The 26,329-nt window shown below is 32.0% G+C and overlaps 1 protein-coding gene across 3 annotated transcripts in view; it reads right to left on the minus strand.

The window, feature by feature from the left end:
* Positions 1–26,329, minus strand: part of LOC114327276 (uncharacterized) — a 758,694-nt gene that overhangs the window by 30,194 nt on the left and 702,171 nt on the right. For all 3 annotated transcript variants that reach the window (XM_050643570.1, XM_050643571.1, XM_050643572.1), the window contains 2 exons: positions 4,848–5,039; positions 3,879–4,101 (listed from right to left, as the gene is read on the minus strand). In XM_050643570.1, the coding sequence (XP_050499527.1) occupies positions 3,879–4,101; positions 4,848–5,039 (415 nt within the window). The remainder of the gene's footprint in view (positions 1–3,878; positions 4,102–4,847; positions 5,040–26,329) is intronic.

Below are 26,329 nucleotides of genomic sequence, written 5' to 3' on the forward strand. Positions count from 1 at the left end.
CAAGGTACAAGGTAACAGTTTATGAAAACTACCAGAGGCATCCGACAAGGAGACGCATTATACCCAGAGCTCTTCACCGCCACATTAAAAAAATATATTCAGCAAAAAGAACTGACAGAACAAAGGCCTAACTGTTAATGGAGAATACCTCAGCCATCTAAGATTTGCAAACTACATCGTTCTGATCGCTAACAAACCTGCAGAACATGCAGCTAGTAATGAATTTGGCCGAAAAATAAACTTGACAAAAGCAAGTTCATTCAATTCATTGTGCCACAATCATATAAAATGAGCTAGTGGTTGTCCAATACGTGTCTATAATCAATGCCAATACGTATCTAATAATAAACAACACTGCACTTGAGACAGGAGACGAGTATGTATACATGGGACAAATAATACATGTATATGATGATACGATAATGATGACGATTTGAGAGAAACAGGGCCGCGTTTAGGTCAATTGACGCCCTAGGCAATTCTCTAGTAGCCGCCCTTCAAAAATGTCCCTACCATTTTTTCGAAAAAAAATTGCAGACATTTTTATTTAAATAAGAATACACTAAAAATGGATTTAAACTACGATGTTTATATACCTATAACAGAAAAAATCGATCACATCAGAGAATTCTTTTCAAAAAAAAAATGTTTTTCTTAACAAAATCGACAAATTGTTAACACGTTCTTGCGTCATACTTGATGGGAAATTATTTTTAATTCTTGACATTTTCGAAAATGACCTTTCAGCGGACACGTTGGCAACTGGGATGCAAAAATAAATGTGCAAAGCAATGTCAAAATTAGGGAAAATATCTTTCAATCCACTTAGTGCAGTCACTGAAGGTTTTCACCTCCGATTTCGTTGAACCTCCATCGATTTTCATGAAAATTGGATAGCTCAAGGAACAAAGGTGACATGATGCCAACTTGCGCTTTTACCGTGGTGGTGGATGCCACCCCTTCTCAGGGGTGAAAATTATTATTTAGATAATACCATAAATCGATAGAGAGAAAAATTCTAAGCAAAATTTGTTATATAAAGTTATTAATATAAATTAATACTTTTTGAGTTATTATAAAGATCAAAGATTTTATTTTTCGTAAAAAATGCATGTTTTAAAGCATATAACATATAGTCACATATAACTCAAAAACTATAAGCTTTTACAAAATAGTTATTTATGAAACAGTTCGCGAAGTATGCTTTTTGCGAACGCACGCGATATTTAGAGCACGAGCGTCAGCGGAGCGAGTGCTATACATCGCGTAAGTTCGCAAAAAGTACTTCACGCACAGTTTCATACAATATTTTATCTACTCTACCATAAACAAATAAAAAAAACTGTAACTCTTCGTCACTGGAATTCAATTCTATTCTACAATGTTTAGAACTTTGACATTTAAAAATTCTAACTTGTTTCAAACCACAAACAAAACTGTCAAAACTTTTGTCGTAATTTATTGCTCATTATGTCATCACCATGACATCGCGAAAGTCATTTGATTATATGAAAGTGTGTTAAAAACAGATCGAAAAAGTAAGTCCCATTTAAAATACATTGTTACTTCACGCACTGCTATCTATAATGACAGTTTTCACAAACTAAAAACTTACACATATATGACATAAAGTAGATATAATAGTTATTTATGATATGTGTTAAAAGTACACGTTTAAGGCACGCATGTGAAAGTTTGCAGAATGAACGATAGCGAGTTCTGCAATTCACATGAGTGCCTTAAAAATGTACTTTTTAACACGCATATCATACAATATTTTTTCTACAAACGTAATTACAGGACAATATCTACAAAAACTTTTACTTGAACTTGACTGACATTCTATTTTTATATTCTTTTGACATTACATCAAAATTATCTATACGGTCAATACGAACTGCAGTGCCTTAAAAATATTTTAAAGCACTAGTGCCTTAAAGTAGCATTTTTAACGCTCGTATGGAGTGCTAAAAATTGCATTTTTAACACGGTTGTAGAAAAAATATATTATTACCAAAATTAAAGATACTAAAAATCTGAATACACTCCTTACTTAAAGAACTAAACTAATGGTAATTCAAAGTGAGTTATGGGTAATTGAATGTATATTTTTTTCGACGAGTACGCAAATCTAAGTATTCAAGTTATAACGGAATAACGATGCATTTTAAAAAATATACCTGTAAAATATAATGATTTCTATAATTTTGACCGGTTTAGAATTCATATTTTTGAAAAAGAGATATAATTTAAAAAAATCAGAATTTTTAAAATTTTCGTAATTTTCATTTTCTTTTGATAATAACTCCAAAAATACTCAATATACGTAAAAAGTGATATATGTATAACCAAATTTTAGTTTTTTTTGTATAAAATATTTTACCTTTTTACTATTTCTGTAGGGTAAAAAATAACCGAGATAGATACTTTTAAAGCTTAAATTTTTAAGAGAACCATGTAACCGGGGCCATTCAACCTTTTATTTTTTAAAAAAGTAAGGGGTTTAAAAGATTAAATTCAACGTGGTTTAATAGCCATTAAAATTAACTTTCAAATGGTTTTCAGGCAAACTTGATATCGTAAAAATTAACTGAGTTATTAAAAAAAAACAATAACTTTTTTGGAAAAATTTTTAAAAGATAAATTTTGCAAAATATTTCGTGAATAAATTTTAATGCTATCAACTTGTTCGGGGGCTCATTTTATAGATATTTCTAAGTACTTTAACAAATGTTTAACAAGGTTATGTTATAAAATGCATCATTTTCTCGCTATTTAAGCTTGAATAGGTACTTAGATTTATGTACTCGCTGAAAACAATATACATACATTCAATTACCTATTATAACTCACTTTCAGTTAACATTAAAAGGTTTTTCCAGTAAGGAATTTATTTCATTTTTTATTAGCTTCAATTTTGGTAATAATAACTTTTTGGTAAAATCTTATAGTTTTTGAGTTATTTATGAAAAATCGGTTAAAACATGCATTTTTCTCACGAAAAATTAAAATATTTGACCTTTAATAACTCAAAAAGTTTTGATTAATTTTAATAACTTTATGTAACAAATTTTGCTTAGAATTTGTCCCTCTATCTAATTTTGGGGATATTTTTAATAAAACAATTTTCACCTACGAGAAGCAGTGGCATCCACCCCCAGGGAAAAAGCGCAAGTTCACACCATCTCAACTTTGTTCCTTGAGATATTCTCTAACCACTCACCAATTTTCATACAAATCGATGGAGGCTCAACGAAATCTGAGGTAATAGCTCCAAGCTCCACATTCAGTGAGTGGCACTATCTCTTCTTATGTCAATTGGTGATTTTATTGTGATATCCAAATAACCCTTTAAGTGAATGCATTCATGTATGAATGATGTATCTTGATCGTCTTTATTTTGTATCAGATTTTCAGCTTCTTTAATAATTTCTTCATTGCTTAATTTTGACAAATCTGTTAATAACACGAAAACGTTGATAAATAAGTTGATAAGATTCCAGACGTCTATTTAATTGTCTTATCAGAGTGTCGATTATAATATAGAATATGTGGATTTTGATCTCATCACTAGCTGAAAAGTTTAGTTCATCATCAGCCTCCTCGTCAAATTGAATTTTTCTTTTTCTCGTTCTTATTTCTTTATACGTTTTATTTGGGCACAATTTTTTGGGTTTCTTGCTGTAAAGTAATTTGAAAGAGCTTCTTACTCTTTAATAACAGAACCCAGATTCATAATTTATATATACAAATATTTTTTGTACGGTATTCTTGCCGCCCTCTCATAATGTGCCGCCCTAGGCAACTGCCTATATTGCCTAATGGATAAAGCTGCCCTGGAGAGAAATAGTGATTCATAAAATAAATAAAGCATTTACCTTGAGTATTTGAGTGAGCAGATGAGTTGAGATTATATTCCGACTTAGCCCGATTAAGAGTACTATTGGGCGAACCGATTTCTTCTATTGAACGTATATCCAAGCAAGAGGCATCCATGCTTCTGGTCTTTCTTAGTTGGGAGCTCATGCTTAGTCTGTCATCTTCGAGATTGGGACTTCTAGGATTTGAGTAGAGGTCATCATTTTGCCATATCGATATTTGCTTAAAACAAAATAAATTATTAATTGATTTTAACATAAAAAGGAACGAATCCCTATTGGCTGTATACCATAATAAAAATTACTTAAGAAGTAAAAAATCCTCCTCTGTAGATGGTATACAATTTTATTAAAATTTTTTTTTCTAAAAAGATCTAAGTTGGAATCAAAGTAACATCGCCAAATACGTCACACAAACGTTTTCGGACTTATCAGTCCATCGTCAGGTTAAACTCCAGATCCAAAGCAGTTGAAACTAGCTACAGAGTTAGGCCACATGACCTTTTAATAACAACATTTGAGCCATTTAGGCAACTAAAGACGACATTAATTTTTTATATTAAAATGGTGTCTTCCTCTTTCCTTTAAACTTCATGGTTAATGTGCTTGGAGACAGTAGTAAATAGACTCTAGTCTACAGCAGAAAACAGATTAGAATCTGTTTCCTGTTGTCTCCAAGCACATTAACCTTGAAGTTTAAAGCATCGACTTAGCGTCGTCTTTAGTTTAGCCTAGATGGCTCAAATGTTGTAATTAGTAGGCCATGTGACCTAACTCTGTAGCTAGTGTCAACTGCTTTGGATCTGGAGTTTAACCTGATGATGGACTGATAAGTCCGAAAACATTTGTGTGATGTACTTTGTGATGTACTTTGATTCCAACTTGTATCTTATTTAGAAACATTTTTTTTAATAAAATTATATACCTACCATCTACAGAGGAAGATTTTTCCCTGAAGTTAAAACTTACTCTGATTTTGTTAGTAAATATATTTTCTACAGATTCCGGCAGATATTCCCTGGTTTTTGCAACGTCGGACCATTTTTCAATATTTTCTTGGTAGGCTTCAACTCCATGTGAATAATATGAGAGATAATGTTTAGATAGCGAGCACTGTCTTTCTAGGACAAATCCATATCTTCGTCTTTCTTGAGTCATTGCCTAAAAAATTTGCTTTGTGAAAACTTCGAATATATTTTTATAGGAAATTCGTTCATCTTCCAAAATATATAACAGATACATAACTTCCTACCTCTGCATGTTTTGTTTGCAGATTTAAAGAAAAGCATATAACAGAGTCGATAGAGTTAAAACATATCGAGCAATGGAACATTTATATATCAAAATTGTATACCGGGTGTCCACTTATATTTTCCCCCATTTTAGCTGCCTATAACTTCTAAACGGCTTAAGATAGAAATATGCGGTTTTCGATGAAATGTTTTATTTTAGTAAAAGTTTTTTCTGAATGGATTGAATTTTTTATATTGCTTTCAAATACGAAAAGAAAAATGGCGGATTTTTGAAAAAAACGTTGTTGACTTTTTTTTAATGGAACACACAGTATATTTTTTTGTAAATTGAAAGAAAGGACATTCACCTATCCAGCAATATAAATTTTTTCAAAATCGGTTGTCAAATCACTGAATAATTAATTTTTAAAATGAGCGGTGCAACGTGGATATCACATACCTAAATAACATAACTAAGCAAAATGATATTATGTTATGTGATTTCCACATTGCATCTTTCATTTTAAAAATTATTAGCTCAGTCATTTGACAACCGATTTTAAAAAATTTAGTATCGCTGGATAAGTAAATGACCGTTTTTTCGAGCTACAAAAAAATATACTGGGTGTTTCAATAAAAAAAGTCAAAAACGTTTTTTTTCCAAAAATCCGCCATTTTTTATTTAAAAGCGACATAAAAAATGGTCGTTTACCTAAAAACTTGAAAAAAACGGTCATTTCCCTATCCAACGATATAATTTTTTTAAAATCGGTGTTCAAATGACTGAGCAATTAATTTTTAAAATGAGAGATGTAATGTGGAAATCACATAACATAATATCAATTTGCTTAATTATGTTATTTAGGTATGTGATATCCACGTTGCACCTCTCATTTTAAAAATTAATTACTCAGTGATTTGACAACCGATTTTGAAAAACTTTATATCGCTGGATAGGTGAATGACCTTTCTTTCAATTTACAAAAAAATATACTGGGTGTTCCATTAAAAAAAAGTCAAAAACGTTTTTTTCAAAAATCCGCCATTTTTCTTTTCGTATTTGAAAGCGATCTAAAAAATTCAGTCCATTCAGACAAAACTTTTACTAAAATAAAACATTTCAGCGAAAACCGAATATTTCTATCTTGAGCCGTTTAGAAGTTATAGGCAGTTAAAATGGGGGAAAATATAAGTGGACACCCGGTATAAACAATTGATCAAACTAGTAAAAATGACCCTAAATAATTCTACCTGTCAAATTGCATGGCACGGTCATATCTGAAAGCAATTAACTGTTGAAAAAGGCTTGAGGTCCTTTAGAGGGATCCTTTATTCACTGCATTATTCAACTTAATTCTATAAACTAATCAGAAAATACAGCATGAAGCTGGACGAAAAAATCATAAGAAATGAGCACCAAGTCCATGGCATTTGCTGATAATCTAACGATTTTATCAAGATTCGCTAAAGAATTAAGAAGAGTAGCGAAGAATATTATTGAAGAAGCAAATAAGTACGCATTGGAGCTAACTAAAGATCAAACCAAATATAATTATGATAATTGGAGGAACCCCGTGGGAGGGATCATAGTTTTAAAAGGATGGACAATTTTGAATACCTGGGTGTAGTATTCAATGAAAATGGAAAAGAGAAATGGAATTTGATGCCAAAAGAGTGAAATAGAATACAAAATTAGGCGGCAAGTGAATTTAAAATAAGTTTTTCTACAAACGTGTTAAAAATGCAACTTTTAATACTCCATAGAAACGTTAAAAATGTTACTTTAAAGCACTAATGCTTTAAAATTTTAAAGGCACTGCAGTTAAAATTGAAATGTCAAATTTTAAAAACAAACGTCAAAATATTTTTTTTTATTTCATTTATTAACATTAATATTAACAGTACAACTTGCGCAATTTGAAAAAGGTTTTTTAGAAGGTTTTTTAAAATTTAATTTAAACTGTATTATTGCATTCTGGACACGTTTGTAGAAAAAAAAATTTAAGAGCAAACAGTAGCGATCAACAGGTAGCAACAAACGCGTTCCAAGATTGCGGCTCTAATTTTGAATATTTCGAACGAAGAAATCGAAATTGAAATTTCGGCAAGAAATCGAATGTCACTGACTTGGCAACATTTCGCGCCTATGTGTATAAAAATTATTGTTTTTCTACTCTGTGTCATATTATGTATCAGTTTTTAATTTGTGAAAACTGTCATTATAGATAGCAGTGCGTGAAGGTTTACTGTAAAGAGACCGAAATCATTAGAACGAAAGCAGTAGACCGAACTCATTAGACCGAAAAGCACTTTACCGAAGTGGATGGTTATTATAAACAGTTAAAATGGTGTTAACGTCACTCTACCCTTAATTTATTTTTACCGTCACTAATTTATTTAACGGATGAAAATTATTTCATATCAGACTGTACAGAGTAACAATTTACACAGTCTATATATAAAATAATACAAAAAAATACAATAAACAAAAAGACAGATATACAAAATCTTAGCATACTTTAATGCAAACTTTTTAAATTTATTTACCATTTCGGTCTAATGCTGTTCGGTCTAGTTAGGTTTCGGTAAAGTGCTTTTCGGTCTAATGAGTTCGGTCTACTGCTTTCGGTGTAATGATTTCGGTCTAATTGTCGTGTATCGTGAGTGAAGGGTTTAAAGTGTGCGTGAAGTAACAATGTATCTTAAATGGGATTTACTTTTTCGCACACTTTCAATGGGTTTTTTGGCACACTTTCATATAATCAAATATCCTTAACTTTCGCGTTGTCATGGTGATGGCAATATGAGCAATGACTTACAATAAAATTTTTGACAGTTTTGTGGTTTTAAAGTAGTTAGGATTTTTAAATGTCAAAGTTCTAAAAATTGTAAAATAGAAATCAATTGCAGTGACGAAGAGTTACAGTTTTTTTATTTGTTTATCGAAGAGTAGATAAAATATTGTATGAAACTGTGCGTGAAGTACTTTTTGCTAACTTACGCGATGTATAGCACTCGCTTCGTTGTCGCTCGTGCTTTAAATATCGCGTGCGTTCGCAAAAAGCATACTTCACGAACTGTTTCATAAATAACTATTTTGATAGTGTAAACGTCACTGTCAGTGTCGAATTACCGACGCACTGTTGCCTCACTTTTGAAAGTTCGCAGAACTTTCGCAATCTTGGACCGTGTTTGTTGCTACCTGTTGATCGCTACTCTGTGCTCTTAAAATTTGTTAGAATATACAACAATAAAAGTAGATGATATTCTATAGTTGTTATGATTTACGTATCGACAGTATAGGCAGTTTTGATGTAATGTCAAGAAAAATATAAAAATGGAATGTCAGTCAAGTTCAAGTAAAAGTTTTTGTAGGTATTGTTCTGCAATTGACAATGAATAAATTATAATTGTTGATATATAAGAGGTTTGTAGAAAAAATATTATATGATATACGTATTAAAATTACATTTTTAAGGCACTCATGTGAATTGCAGACTTCGCTTCGCTCATTCTGCAAACCTTCACATGCGTGCCTTAAAATTGTATTTTTAACACTTATATCATAAATAACTATTCTAGACAAGGCAAACTCCAAACATAATTAAACAATAATTAGATAACATTATGTAACACATGTTTCCGAGGCATGGATATTAAATAGGAAGAAAGAGAAGGAAAGATAGGAAAGAGAAATAATGAGATGCGTATTTGGATGAAGGAATGCAGAAGACTAGTGGGACAGAAGAACCAACAATGAATAATTAATGGCTTTGTTCAAAGAGCCTTCATCAAGTCTCAATGTATCAGATAATTGGGACATGTAAAAAGAATGACCGCGAACAGAATGCCTAAACTAGAGAATGCTCAACATTAAGCTCAGCGATCGCAAACCCAATGAAGAGATAACACGATCAAAAGTAACATATGGGATCCAGAAGATTTCAATGTTAACATGGAACTGGGCAGGACACATCGGAAGAATGGAAAACAACCATTGGATGAAGCGAATTCTCGAATGGCGACCAAGGGCAAGAAAAAGAAGTAGAGGCAGACCGCAAACAAGATGGACTGATGACATCAAGCGAATGGCTGGCCACAAATGGATGCAAAAGACAGCAAACAGATATGAATGGACAAACCTAAGGGAGGCTAATCCAGAGATTAATAGAAAAGAAAATAAAAGAGGCCAAATCCACCTGGCTGGCAACTCAATGTAGTGAAATAGAAGAATATTCTAAAAAGTATGATAGCTTTAACAAGCACAAGAAAATAAAGGAAATCACAAATACACAGCGAAAAAAGAAAGATGGCTTTCTTAAAGACATAAATGAAAAAATTATTATAGAAGTCAAAGAGAAATTAAAAAAGTGGAAGACACATAACAGATCTGTTTGAGGATAATAGACAAGAACCGGAAGAAATCGACAGCGAAACGAAACCAGAGATCATAATGGAGGAAATCTAACAAGCAATACGCAAAAACTGTAGGTCTAGACGAAATACCTGCGGAATTACTGAAATGTCTAGGCGATGAAATTTTACCGGTATTACTGGATCTGTTTAATGAAGTATATAAAACCGGAAAAATCCCTCAGGATTGGTTGGTGTCCACCTTTCTAACAATACCAAAAACAATATATACCAAAGATTGTCCGGACTATAGGACAATATCACTAATAAGCCATACCCTCAAAATATTTCTAAAGGTGATTCATGGAAGATTATACAGAAAGCTAGAATATGATATGGATGATACCCAATTTGGGTTCCGCAAAAGGACTTGGAACAAGAGAGGTATTGTTTGAGTTTAATGTCCTCTCTCAAAGATGCTTAAATATGAACCTGAATATTTATTCCTGTTTCATCGACTTCGAAAAAGCGTTCGACAGGGTCTGCCATGAAAAACTAATATAATTATTGAAAAACAGAGATATAGACAGACAAGATTTACGAATTATCATCGATCTGTATTGGAATCAAAAGGCCAATATAAAGATAGAAGAACAAGAATCCGAGAATATTGGTATAAAGAGAGGAGTAAGACAGGGTTGTGTTCTGTCGCCGCTACTGTTTAACCTGTACAGTGAAGTTATATTTCAGGAAGCGATAGCCGAGCTAAGTAATGGAATCTCTATAAACGGAAGAATAGTAAATAACATAAGATTCGCTGATGACACCGTTATAATGGCAGACACCCTGGAATCGCTACAAGAATTGCTAAATAAAATTAACGATTCTTGCATTCGATACGGACTAAAAATAAACAAGAAAAAAAAACCAAATTTATGATTGTCTCAAAAACAAAACATTTAAATGAAAGGTTAATGATAGAGCAAACTCAAATAGAAAAAGTTAAGACATACAAATATCTGGGAACCTGGGTTGATGACAAAAATGACCAAAGTAATGAAATTAAAGTCCGAATTGAAACTGCAAGGCAATCATTTATAAAAATGAAGACACTGCTTACAAACAAAAACCTTCAGTTGCCTCTCAGATTGAGGTCTCTAAGATGCTACATATTTTCTATATTGCTATACGGAATGGAAGCTTGGACATTGAAGAGACAACACATAAGAAGAATATAAGCGTTCGAAATGTGGTGTTACAGAAGAATATTGAAAATTCAGTGGGTTCAAAGGATTACCAATGTTGAAGTGCTACGATGTTTAGATAAGGAGTTAGAAATTATGAAAAGTAAAAAAACTAGAAAATGGGAATATTTGGGTCACATTACCAGAAGAGAAAAATATGAGTTGCTGAGAATTATTATGCAAGGAAGGATCCAAGAAAGAAGAAGCATAGGAAGAAGACGCATCTCCTGGCTGAGGAACCTTAGAGAATGGTTGAACTGTAGTTCATTACAACTATTCAGAGCAGCAGTCAACAAAGTTACCATAGCCATTATGATATCCAACCTCCGATAGGAGAGGGAACTTTAATAAGAAGAAGGGAGGCTTACATTCGACGATGGATGGAATAGCTGTTGATGATGATGATGATCATGATGAGGAAGACCTTAAGTACGTGAAGGTGATAAACTGGAAAAGAAAAGCACAAAATATAAGTGAATGAAGAAATATTCTTCAGTGGGTCTTTCACAGCAGTTAAGAATTTTGTATATACTTAAGTTTGAGTTTTGATTAAAATAATTGCAATAAGTTAATTTTGTCTGTCATGCATATCAATAAGTATTTTTTTATATAGCTATATGTATTATGTAAGCCATAAAATAAAGGTATTAACTAATAGACGAAGCAATGAAGCACTAAAAAGCCCAAAACCTAGGAATTTTGTACAGTAAGATAAATCGTCATCCAACTTTTTACATTCAATGCGAGAGAGTGTCAGGCAATTTTGCGAACTAAATTGATCTCCGGCAAAAAATTTTGTGTATGAGAAAATGCATTTTCAAAGTGCATGTCGAAGAGAATGGAAAATGAAAAATTTAGAACTCAGGAAATATTGACGGAAATGAGTTAAATTTTTATATTTGGGGGTTTTGTAGGTCAGTGAATACAAATTTCATGACGGCGATGGTCTCCGAGGTACCAGATGCCCAAGGTGGAGCTCGTTGCCTGGGACGATCGAATAATTCGCGAAATGAAGATTGGATCGAAAAACTGAAAAATACGCGTTTAATATTTTTCAAAAATCTGTCGAAAAACACTAAAGACGACCACCCAATCCATCCCCTGGAGGTGGGGTATTAGTATAGTATACTTGATCCAAAAGATGGTATAACCCAGACATCCAAAGTGAAAGTTATCCTTTAACACCAAATTGTTCTATATGGTCCACACAATGTCCAGAAAAAAGTCACAGCATTTTGAGCGTCGGGTTTGGGGGTGAGAGGGGGGAGAAATTGATAAATTCGTAGTTTTTTAAGTTTTTCGCCAATATTTCTAAAACTATGCGGTTTAGCATGAACAACCTTGTATACAAAATTGTTCTACATTAAATTTGAAATAAAAAAGGCCCTATGCATAATCTTTCTAAAATGAATGGTTCCAAAGTTACGGAGGTAGTATAGTATAACTGGTCCAAAAAAGGCCTAACCCAAACATCCAAAGTAAAAGTTTTCCTCCAACACCAAAATGTTCTATATGGTCCACATATTGTTCAGTAAAAAGTTACATTATTTTGAGTTTCTGGTTTGGGAGGGAGATGGGAGAGAAGACGGTAAAATAGTAGTTTTTTTAGGTTTTTCGTCAATATTTCTAAAATTTTGCTTTAGCGTAAACAATGTTATGTACAAAAATGTTCTACATGAAATTTAAAACAAAAAATGTTATATACATATTTGTTATAAAATTAACGGTTCCAGAGTTACGGAGGGTGAAAGTCGAGGTTTTCGATACTTTTTATATTTTTTGGGCAATATTTATGATATAACTATACCAAAAACCCAGACATCCAAAGTGAAAGCTATCCTCCAACACCAAATTGTTCTATATGGTCCACATAATGTTCAGAAAAAAGTCACACCATTTTGAGCGTCAGGTTTGTGGGGGAGAGGGGGGAGAAATCGGTTAATATAAAAAGTATCGAAAACCTCCACTTTTCACCCTCCGTAACTCTGGAACCGTTGATTATATAACAATTATGTATAGAACCTTTTTTGTTTTAAATTTTATGTTGAACATTTTTCTATAGAACATTCCTTACACTAAAGCATAATTTTAGAAATATTGACGAAAAACCTAAAAAAACTACTAATTTACCGATTTCTCCCCCATTTCCCCCCCCAAACCGGACGCTCAAAATGGTGTAAATTTTTACTGAACAATATGTGGACCATATAGAACAATTTGGTGTTGAAGGAAAACTTTTACTTTGGATGTCTGGGTTAGGCCTTTTTTTGGACCAATTATACTATACTACCTCCGTAACTTTGGAACCGTTCATTTTAGAAGGGTTATGCATAGGGCCTTTTTTATTTCAAATTTAATGTAGAACAATTTTGTGTGAAGGGTTGTTCATGCTAAACCGCTTGGTTTTAGAAATATTGACGAAAAACCTAAAAAACTACGAATTTGCAGATTTCTCCCCCCTCTCCCCCCCAAACCCGACGCTCAAAATGGTGTGACTTTTTTCTGAACATTATGTGGACTATATAGAACAATTTGGTGTTGGAGGATAACTTTCACTTTGAATGTCTGGGTTTGGGTCTAACTATACCATACTATATGGGTAACATTAAAATCTTAAACGGAAACGCCCATTTGTTATTACAGATTTGGATTGCTTACGTAAAAATAGGCAACTTTTATTCGAGAAATTTTTTCGAATTGTGGATAGATGGCGCTATAATCGTAAAAAACGATTTATCGTGATACCATAGGTACATTATAGAAACGGTCTAATATCTCGAAAAAATCAATTCAAAATAAAATACCAAAAAATGCGTATTTAATATTTTTCAAGAACCTATCGAATAACATCAAACACGACCCTCCCTGGAGGTGGGGTGGGGGTTAACTTTAAAATCTTAAACGGGAATCCCCATGTTTTATTTCAAATTTGGGTTCCTCATGAAAAAATAAGTAATATTTATTCGAAACATTTTTTAGAATTGTTAGTAGATGGCGCTAATAAATAGTGTTTTTCCGATTGTAGCGCCATATATCCATAATTCGAAAAACTGTCTCGAATAAAAGTTACTTATTTTTACGTCAGGAATCCAAATCTGAAATAAAAAATGGGGGCTCCTATTTAAGATTTTAAAGTTACACCCCATCCCATCTCCAAGGGGTGGAGTGGAGGGTCGTATTTTATGTTATTCGATAGGTTCTTAAAAAATATAAACGACATATTTGTTGGTTTTTTATTTGGAAGTGCATTTCTCGAGATATTAGACCGTTTCTATAATTTACCTATGGTATCACGAGAAAATCGTTTTTCCGATTATAGCGCCATCTATCCACAATTCTAAAATATGTCGATTATAGCACCATCTATCCACAATTCTAAAAAATGTCTCGAATAAGAGTTGCTTACTTTTACGTAAGCAATTAAAATCTGCAATAACAAACGGGGTTTCTATTTAACATTTTAAGGTTACCCCCACCTCACCTCCAGGGGGTGGAGTGAGGTGGTCGTGTTTAGTATCATTCGATAGATTTTTGAAAAATATTGAACACGTATTTTTCAATTTTTCGATCCAATCTTCATTTCCCGAATTATTCGATCGTCCCGCGAATTATTCGGTCGTCCCAGGCGACAAAGTTTGACCCTGGGCACCAGGTACCTCGAAGACCATCGCCGTCATGACATTTGTGTTCAGTCACCTTCAAAACCCCCAAGTATAAAAATTTAACTCATTTCCGTCAATTTTTTTTAGTCCTAAATTTTTTATTTTTCATCTCTTCGAGATGCACTTTAAAGATGCTTTTTCTCACGCACAAAATTTTTTGCCGGAGATCAATTTAGTTCACAAAATTGCCTGACGCTCTCACGAATCGAATGCAAAAAGTTGCATGACGATTCATCTTACTGCACAAAATTCCTAGGTTTAATGCTTCGTTACCTCGTCTATAAAGCCGTAACTAATTAATTAGTTATTGCAAATGTTGGTTGTTAAAACAAAAAGATAATTCCTATAATTAGCACAGTAGACTAAAAGCTCGCCAGCTTTATGGGTTTAGCAAGGTATGAATATTAATGAATTTGGTGAAACTACAATACTAACATTACGGATTACTTTTCACATTTTTGTTTACAGCAGAGGTATAACAATGTTTATTAAAAATAATTCAATTTAAAAATACTTCCATTAGTGGAGTCACTGAAGGTTTTCACCTCCGATTTCGTTGAACTTCCATCGATTTTCATGAAAATTGGTGAGTAATTAGAGGATATCTCAAGGAACAAAGGTGACATGATGCCAACTTGCGCTTTTACCCTGGGGGTGGATGCCACCCCTTCTCAGGAGTGAAATTTATTTTATTAAAAATAATACCATAAGTCAATAGAGGGACAAATTATAAGCAAAATTTGTAATATCAAGTTATTAATATAAATCAATACTTTTTGAGTTATTAAAGACCAAAGATTTATTTTTTTCGTAAAAAAATGCATGTTTTAAATCGGTTTTTCACGTATAACTCAAAAACTATAAGCTTTTACAAAATAGTTATTCTTACTGAAATTGATGATAATAAAAAAATGAATACATTACTCACTAAAAGCACGAAACAAATGTTAGTTCAAAGTGAGTTATTGGCAATTGAATGTGTTTTTTTTTCGACGAGTTCCCAAATCTAAGTATTCAAGCTTAAATAACGGGAAAACGATGCAATGTATAAAATATACCTGCTAATCATTTGTCAACTTACTTCAGAATACCTATTAAATGAGCTTTAGAACAAGTTAATGGCGTCAAAATTAAGCAAGTTATGATGAAAATAAAAGAACCCTTTCGAATTTTTTAGGAAAAAGTGAAAAATAAAACATACGCCATTTCCACAAAAATTAAAATTTATAGTAATCCTTACAAGAACTTCTTTATATTAGCATAAGTAATGGTTGAAATAATTTTTACCAGTTTAAAATGCATATTTTTGAAAAAAAGATATAATTTAAAAAAATCATAATTTTTAAAATTAATGTAATTTTCATATTCTTTTGATAATAACTTCAAAAATACTTAATATACGCAAAAAATGATATATAACCAAATTTTAGTTTTTTTGTGTCAAATATTTTACCTGTTTTTTTCTCTTTCCATAGGGTAAAAAATAACCGAGATAGAAACGTTTAAATCTTAAATTTTGCTGTGAAAACCATGCAACCGGGGCAATTTAACCTTTTATTTTAAAAAAAATAAGGAGTCTAAAAGATTAAATTCAACGTGGTTAAATAGCCCTTGCAATTAAATTTTAATCGGATTTTAGATAAATCTCATATCTTAAAAATAGATGGGGTTATTAAAAAAAAACAAGAACATTTTTTGGAAACATTTTAAAAAAATTAATTTTGAAAAAATTTTGGTGCATAAATTTTAATGCTATCAACATGTTCGGGGGCTCGTTTGATAGATATTTTTAAGTACTTTGACAAATTAATGTTTAATAAGTTTATGTTATAAAATGCATCATTTTCCCGTTATTTCAGCTTGAATACTTATATGTTTTTACTCGCCGAAAAAAATATACAGGGTGTAACAAAAATACAGGTCATAAATTTAATCGCGTATTCTGAGACCAAAAATAGTTCGATTGAACCTAACTTACCTTTGTACAAATGTGCACGGAAAAAAAGTTACAGCCCTTTGAAGTTACAAATGAAAATCGATTTTTTCCAATATATCGAAAACTATTAGATATTTTTTATTAAAAATGGACATATGGTATTGTTGTGGCAGTATTATTTTAAGAAAAAATTATAATGAAATTTGGACACCCCATAAAAATTTTATGGGGGTTTGTTTCCTTTAAACCCCCTAAAACTTTTGTGTACGTTTCAATTTAATTATTATTGTAGCGCTATTAGGTAAACACCAGTTTTTAAAAACTTTTTTGTCTCTTAGTACTTTTTCCAAAAGTCAGTTTTTATCGAGATATTTGAATATTTGTCAAATCCACCACATATTTGTATATGGTAAAGTACGATTATGGAGACTTGGTAATAATATGAAAATTTATTTATGATTTACATTTTTAGGTATATTTTGGACCATATTAAAAAAGAAGCCACATCTCGATAAAAGATGCTTTATCAAAAAAATACAAAGAGGCAAAAAAGTTTTAAAAACACTGTGTTTAACTAATGGTACAACAGTAATAGTTTAATTGGAACGTATACAAACATTTAAGGGTTTAAAGGAACAAAACCCTCATAAAATTTTTATGTAAACATATTAAAAAAGAAGCCGCAACTCGATAAAAACTGCTTTATCGAAAAAATACTAAGAGGCAAAAAAGTTTTAAAAACGTTGTGTTTAACTGTGTACAAACAAATCTACCCAATTAGCAGCATACGCGGATGATATAAACATAATGAGCAGAACAATGAATGCAGCGGAAGAAACCTACGTTGAGTTGAAACAGAGTGCAGAAGCAGTAGGGCTAGCAATAAACACAAATAAAACAAAACTACTCATACAAACCAGATCAAATAGACCGGCGCAACAACACTTTATTGACGATATAGAACATGTGAATAGATTCACGTACCTAGGAATGGATCTGGTTGCAAGCAGTGAAGAAGAACCGGAAATAAATAGAAGGCTTGTACTGGCAAATAAAGCCTATTTTGCGATGGGCCACATATTCAAATCGCGAGACGTACACCGGAAAACAAAACTCCGGGTATATAAAACAATAATCAGGCCCATAGTAAGTTATGGCTGCGAAACATGGGTGGTGACACAAAAATCTGCCAATGCATTAGATGTGTTTGAAAGAAAAGTATTACGTAGGATACTGGGCCCAATAAGTGAAAATAACAACTGGCGAATTAGGTATAATAGAGAAATATACGAGCAATATAGCGAACCAACTCTAGCACAACACACTAAACTGCAGAGATTACGGTGGGCAGGGCACGTGGTCCGCATGCATGAGAGTAGAATCCCCAGAAAATTGCTGAATGCAAGAATGCAGGGAAGAAGACCTGTTGGAAGACCTAAAAAGAGATGGGAAGACGAAGTCGATGAGGATGCCAGGAACTTTCTGGGAACGCGTTCATGGAAAAGAACAGCGGTAAATCGAAATGATTGGAGAAGCTTATTGAAGGAGGCCAAGGCTCGATTTGGGCTGTAGTGGCATTGGATGGATGGAAAAAAGTTTTAAAAATATTTAATGTAACTAATGGCACCAGAATAATAATTTATTTGAAAGGGACACAAAAGTTTGGGGGGGTTTAAGGGAACAAAACCCCCATAAAATTTTTATAGGGTGCACAAATTTCACTATAATTTTTCTTTAAGATATTCTTGCCATAAGAATACCACATGCCCATTTTCAACAAAAAATCTCTAATAGTTTTCGACATATTCGAAAAAATCGATTTTCATTTTGTAATTTCAAAGGGCTGTAACTTTTTTTGTGTGCATATTTGTACTAAGGTAAGTTAAGTTCATTCGAACTATTTTTGGTCCCAGAATATGTGGTTTAATTTATGACCTGTATTTTTGTTACACCCTGTATATTCAATTACCTATAATTCACTTATAGTTAACACTAAAAGGTTTTTCTAGTAAAGGGTTTGTTTAGTTTTTTATTAGCTTCAATTTTGGTCATAATAACTTTTTTGTAAAAACTTATAGTTTTTGAGTTATTGATGAAAAATCGGTTAAAAACATGCATTTTTCTCAAGAAAAATTAAAATCTTTGATCATCAATAACTCAAAAAGTTTTGATTTATTTTAATAACTTTATATAACAAATTTTTCTTAAAATTTGTCCCTCTATCTAATGATGGGGTTATTTTTAATAAAATAATTTTCACCCCCGAGGAGAGGTGGCATCCACCCCCCAGGGTAAAAGCGCAAGTTGGCACCATGTCACCTTTGTTCCTTGAGATGTCCTCTAACCACTTACCAATTTTCATGAAAATCGATGGAGGTTCAACGAAATCGGAGGTAATAGCTCATATCCACCTTCAGTGACTGCACTACATGATAAGCAAAACTATGAATATAACTAACCAACTAATGGTTATCGCTTTTAACTAGTGTAATATTTTTTTAATAAAAACGTTTCATATCATTATAATGTAGCTAAATCTTCCTCTTTAGGTACTAGTACACTTTAGAAGACCAAAAATAGGCATTTCTTTCAAGAATTTTTATTAAATCTCAGAACCTTTATTAAACATGAACTTAAAACTTTTTACATATTAATATGTAACTCTTAGAGGGTACAAAAATATATATTTTTCCATTTATTCACGTACACTAATATTGTAGAGGGCGCCAAACTCGAGGCTTCGAAAAAAAGTAGTTCCGATGGCGGACAGTTAATCTCATGATTGGGATCACTGAAAAAAAAAAAACTCGTATGGCTTTTAAAAAGGGAAAGTTTCTTACGTGACAATTTACCACCGTTAGTGAAAATTCCACAAAAAAATGTTTACTGAAATTTGAAAAAAAATTTGTGAAAAAATCGCCCTGTTTTCTTCAGTTTTTCATGGTTAAAAAATATTATTTTTTTATTTTTTGGCCAAATTGTGGTAAATTGTCACGTAACAAACCTTACTTTTTCAAATGCCGTACGATTTTATTGTTTCAGAGATCGCAATCCTGAGATTAACTGTCCGCCATCTTCTTTCGAGGACTCTACTTTGGCGTCCTCTACAATATTAGCGTACATGCATAAATAAAAAAGATATATTTTTTGTACTCTTTGAGTTAGACATTAATATGTAAAAAGTTTTATGTTCATTTTTAATAAGGGTTCTGAGAAAAAATTCTTAAAAAAAATGCTTATTTTTGGTCTTCTAAAGTGTACTAGTACCTTAGTGTCGTCTTCCAACTGGAAGTTAGATATCATCTTCACTATCTTTACTCCATGTACCACTGCTTGCTCTAAAGAGTTCCACTCAACTGCAGTATCTTAAAATATTCAACCAACTATAACCAAAGTGGGATAAAAAATGTTGCCCTTTGATTGCAGTGCTAGTACTACTGAACAGAATTTTGATAAAAAAGGCATTCATGTAATACATGCCAGAAAACACATGTACCAAATTTTTTGTGCTTTGTTTGTAATTATTGTCTTTTCATTTTTGCCATTAAAACTCAGTATATTACTTTAGTTAACATACACTGTCATCTTTAACTTCTCTATTTCTTCTATCCATATGTTTATTAATTTTTGCATTTTATTGTGATAGTCCTTATGTCCTCTGCGTAGCGTAGTGTTAGAGGTAAGTCGATTATATCCACCTATTGTTTGGAGGGTCGTTCTAGATCTCGTATTTTTTATTAATACATCTATGGGGCTATCTCCTTGTCTCACCCCTCTTTCCTTTCGCTTTAGTATTTTTATACATTGATTTTACTACATTTATTAGTTTACTTGGAATTTTAAAATTATTTTTTAAACAATATTTACAATAAAACTATAAAACGGGATATAAGAATAATAAATAATCTGTATTATGAACAAGAAGCTGTCATAAGAATAAATAATTTAAACACCAATAAAATAAAAATCAAAAGAGGCATTAGACAGGGCTGTGTCTTGTCGCCATCACTGTTTAATGCATACTCAGAAGAAATATTCAAAAACGCATTAGAAGATGAAGTAGCAGGCATAAAAATAAATGGCCTACCCATATGTGATATTAGATAAGCCGATGACACAATACTAATAGCAGAAACTATTACAGATCTACAAAGAATTTTAGATAAGGTTGTTGCAACGAGTGAAGAATTTGGTCTGTCACTAAACATAAAGAAAACAAAATTCATGGTTATATCAAAGAAAAATATTAGAGACATCAATCTACACGTAAATAATAAGACGGTGGAACGAGTTCATAATTATAATTATTTAGGGACAAACATTAGTCAAACAAACGATTATACCAAAGAAATACAATTTAGAATAGAAAAGGCTAGAAGTGCATTCACTAATATGAAACAAATATAATGTCGTAGAGACCTCAGCAGTGGCGGCTCTTGGCTTTAGGGACAGGGTCGGCAAGGTTTTGTCTCCAAAGGCTTCAATTTCATACGAGATCTTTGGTTTTTGTTTTTTTTTATTTTTTTTGTTTTTTTCCTATAAATTTAGAAATTATACCTGTTTATAAATTAACTCTAGTCTATGTTGTTTCGAAGTAGCAAAATGGGTTATAATGTATGTAATTGTAAAATTTATTATTGTTTTGGAGGGATTTTAAAAGTTTTTTTCTATCGACATTTGAGACAAGTTTGACATTCTCTCCTGTTTCATGGTGTTTCGACAATACGTTTTGACTCTTTTGAGACAAGAGAAATCCCGTTCATTTGAGACAGAATTTTCCCACATTTGAGCACAATAATTTATTAATTTCGGGAACAGTTTGTTGTACCTAATGAATTGCAGTATATAAAATTATACATAGTCTGTAACTTATCCCACCTTCCGAAAATATTTGGATCAAAATATAAAACTGTTAATTCATTTTCTTATTTTATTTGATTAAAAAATGATGGATAATTTTTAATGAACTTGTCTAATAGATATTTTGAAAATTCTTTGGCGTAACTTTTAAATTTTGAATAGTCAAAGAGGTCAATGACTTATAACAGTGAGTAAATAATAGTTTTGCCTGGTGCAATTGTTTTAACTTTTGTCCGGAGACCATACAATTCACTGGACATCAAGACAGCCCCGTCATAAATTTGCCTTACCAATTTATTTTTGATATCAAAAAATTTAATCTATCCTGTAAATTAAAACACCAAAAATATATTCTGTCTTATGACTTCTACTCACGTCTGAAAACCTAACAACCTCTCATAAATTTAGACGTAACGCGTATCGAAGAACAATTATTGATACTTGTGAATGACAGGTTACCTCTATCAGTAGTTTCGTCTAATTCTACCGAAAAGGATCAAAATGTAACTACTAATTGATTCTTTCATTCTGTGCTGTTTTAGGTACGCCGGTATATTCTTCGAGTCAGAAAATAAATTAGAAAATTCCAGATCGTATTTGTTAAACAATTTTATTTGTTCTCTATAATTAACTTGATTTAACGAATGCTTCGATACATCCTGTCCCCTAAATGGTAATTCCTAACAACTTAAAAGAATTACAATATCAATAATAATACTAATAATTAAACGACGTAAAACTACTTAGGTACCTATTTCATAATTATCCCGGGCGCGCTAGCAAGGCAATACGTGGCTACGTACGTGCCTTTCTGCCGTTTGCAGATCACCGCTCGGCCTCGGCAGAGGTACCCGCTGCCGTACTTGCCATTCAAATAAGTACGGAGAATGTATAATTGGTTGCCTATCGGCTAATATTCCATAGCTTCTTATTATATAGCAAATCCTCGATCTGGGGACGGCATGCCGTGCCAGGCTTTATAATAAGAATTCACACAATCGCAATCGGGTGCGGGTGCATGGCTATAGGATCATTAATTTGAAAAGTCTCTTACGCACAGCGCACGGGGATCACTTAACTAACGTATCGGGATCGAAGTCTTTTAAAAACAATGAATAACATTTAGTCTGTATTATCTCACAGATATATTTTTTATTTCACAGAAACGAATATCATCAACTCCGATTAAATTAAATATTTAAAAAATCTATAATGTGTCCATAAATGTGTAGGTCGGCACTGCCGACCCTGACGGGCCGCCACTGGACCTCAGCCTAAATCTTAGAAAGCGAGTACTAAAATGTTTGTATTTTCTGTTCTTTTGTATGGTGTGGAGACATGGACACTTAACAAACAATGCCTCAATAGATTGGAAGCATTTGAGATGTGGACGTATCGAAGAATGCTGAGAATTCCCTGGACAGACAGAATAACAAATGAGGGAGTACTAAGGAGAATACAGAACAGCAGGGAGATACTGGATTCCATCAAAATAAGAAAACTTCAATACTTGGGACATACAACACGTGGTGACAGATATGAACTCCTAAAATTAATTATGCAGGGAAAGATTCAAGGAAGGCGCAGCATAGGTAGGAGAAAAATGTCCTGGCTGAGAAATCTCAGAGAATGATTTGAATGATGGAATGGTAAAGAAGATAATAAAACTACTGCTACATGTCGATTTGCAACGTTCTATGCTGTTTTTCGACTCCCAATCGCCGTTTTGTCCGGTTGTTCCATGCGTCCTCTTCTATGTTTCCTGCTCTCAGCCCTTTGTCTATTCATTCGCTCCAACTTTTTATCGGTCTACTTCGTTTTTTCTTTCCTCCTGGTTGCCATTTTAGTATTTCCTTTGATATTCGTTGTTTATCAGTTCTTTGTATATGTCCAAACCATATAAGTTGTTTTCTTGATAAGTCATCTGTGATTGTGCGTTTGATTGCTATTATTTCTTACATATCTTTAATGCGCTCGTTAGTAATCCTTTCTCTTATAGATATTCCTGCCGATCTCCAAAAATTTATTTCCGTTGCTCTCGTCGTTGACAGTGTTCTTTCTTTCAGTGTAATAATACCCATTTGTTTTATTAAACAAAGAACACCGCACACATCTTATGGAAAATATAATGTCACTCAAATTCAATAAAATTTACATGAATAGATTCGTCTCGAATTAACGGTCATTTCGTATTATTGCACCAACTCTGAATTTTCAATAATAAGAGCATAAATTGATATAAATAAATCTGAAATCAAATGGGTACCTACGTAAGTTAGAGAGAGGAAAAATATTTTAAAATACCCAAATTATCGGTACTCCATAAATCTTCTCCGGCTATTAAGCCTCTTATTATAATAGTTTCACTAATCCGCTTAGGTCCCGCGGGGTTTAAGCTGTTTTGAATAGCACCCAGAGTAATAGTGATTGTAAATGACATTTTTATGAACTTCAAAAATGTGATTTCGATAAAATTTAATTGCAATTTGCGCCGTAATTAATCATAATTACGAGTTGGCGCACTGATATGAATTGACCGTTAATTTAAGACGAATCTATTCATGTAAATTTTATTGAATTTGAGTGACATTATATTTTCCATAAGATGTGTGCGGTGAACACACATATTTTTTATATAATGTCACTAAAATTCAATAAAATTTACATGAATAGATTCTTCTCGAATTAACGGTCATTTCGTATTATTGCGCCAACTCTGAATTTTCAATAATAAGAGCATAAATTGATATAAATAAATCTGAAATCAAATGGGTACCTACGTAAGTTAGAGAGAGAAGAATATTTTAAAATACCCAAATTATCGGTACTCCATAAATCTTCTCCGGCTATTAAGCCTCTTATTATAATATTTTCACTAATCCGCTTAGGTCCCGCGGGGTTTAAGCTGTTTTGAATAGCACCCAGAGTAATAGTAATTGTTAATGACATTTTATGAACTTCAAAAATGTGATTTCGATAAACTTTAATTGCAATTTGCGCCGTAATTAATTATAATTAAGAGTTGGCGCAATGATATGAATTGACTGTTAATTTAAGACGAATCTATTAATGTAAATTTTATTGAATTTGAGTGACATTATATTTTCCATAAGATGTGTGCGGTGTCCTTTATAAAACGAGATTTTCTACATTAAAAGTTACAAACGAAATATTCTTGACTTTCATAACATTGTATCTTTTTGTATAAAGAATTGAAGAGAGCGTTGGCAAATAATAGGATCTGAACTACTAACGTAATATCTACTAACGTAGATAACATCAATTTTCTATCTGAACTGATAAAAAAGAACAATTGTAGAATTGCCAGAAGACAATTCACATAAATTATATAACAAAGACGCTCACGAAGGGAATCGATTAATGGTCAGGTAATAAAGGCAGGATTTATGTTTTCTTTGTGAAAAAGCCAATGAATGTACACATTAGAACCATATGTTTTAATTGTCTACCTGAATTATACAACACTACAATGACTACGAAATAAATATTATGTGATATAATATTTGTTTTTATTGTTGCAAACAAATCATTAAAAAAAATTAGAGCGTGGCACTCTTGCGGAGTGCTGACAGAAATGAATACTTCTTTTAGATTCGATTATATTCGGTTCGATTCAATTCGATTCTATTCGATTAGATTTAATTTTATTTAATATATAAAATATTATGCCTATAATTTAATTATGTCTTTACTTTTGAAATAAAAATCTTAAGGAGGATACTAGGACCCATTTTCGACAATGGTATATGGAGAATAAGATTCAACCACGAGTTATACCAATATCACAGAGAACCCTCTATAGGCCAGGGTAATAAGACAAAAATATACCCTGTTCGTGACACTTCAGCAGCCAGGGTACAGAAGCGTTTTTTCGACAAGTAATACCTATAGGAACAAATTGTAACTATTTCCTGCGTAGGATCTGGCGGCCATTTTTATTTATAAACAATTAACTGTCAAATCAATGAAAAACAGTGAAACATGAGTTTTTTAGTACAACTATCTTTGAGATTATGGAAAAGCTTTAAAATGACATATTACAAAGTTTGATATACTCATTTATTGTTAATATAATTGCGAAAAAAGATCGGAATTGCAAAAAAAATTATTTTCGCAATAACAGCTTTGAAATTTTTGTCAAATGAGGGTTCTTTGGTGCTTAATATGTGATAAAAATTTCAAAGCGATTCATTCCATTATCCATTGTTTAAATTTTATTCGAATTGTTTATCTCAGAGAGCATTTTTTGCAATAACATAAGTCAGAAAAAAATGACGTTAGAACCATTCCACAGGTGTCAAATAGAAGAGAATGAGCTATATTTTCAACTTGGTTTAAAAAAAGCGAATACAAAATGCATTTATTAGTAATAAATAATTATGCAAAAGTATCGTAAATCTTTCCTTATAAACTTTTTGGATAACTTTTTCCAAAACAATTAACTTTTTTACCCTGTTTTAAGTGCACAACTACCAAGTAATGTTATTTATATCGTAATTGATAAAAAATTGTAATAAATATACCCTATTCCACGAACATACGCCTGTTTTGGATTATTTCGACAACGAATATTTTACTGTGCAAAATTAGAAGAACGAAAGTAAATTGCAAATTACATTGTTCTTTATTGGAATAATTATTAGTGCCATTTACTTTCGTCCTTCTTATGTTGCACACTAAAATATTCGTTGTCGAAGTAATCCAAAACAGGCGTGTGTTTTTGGAATGGCCCATATATATAATTTCTTATATAACAAAATAAAAAGTTTATAAGGAAAGATTTATGATACTTTTGCATAATTATTTATTACTAATAAATACATTTTTTATTCCCTTTTTTTTAAACAAAATTGAAAATATAGCTCATGCTCTTTCATTTGACACCTGTGGAATGGTTCTAACGTCATTTTTTTCTGACTTATGTTATTGTAAAATAAATGCTCTCTGGGAAAAACAATAAAATTGAATACAATTTAAACAATTGAATGAATCGCTTTGAAATTGTTATCACATATTAAGCACCAAAGAACCCTTATATGTATGACAAAAATTTCAAAGATGTACACTAATTTTTACAATAGATATTGCGAAATTAATTTTTTTTGCAATTCCAACCTTTTTTCGCAATTATATTAACAATAAA

This window comes from Diabrotica virgifera, chromosome 2 (genome assembly GCF_917563875.1).
Source record: "Diabrotica virgifera virgifera chromosome 2, PGI_DIABVI_V3a".
NCBI lineage: Eukaryota > Metazoa > Arthropoda > Insecta > Coleoptera > Chrysomelidae > Diabrotica > Diabrotica virgifera.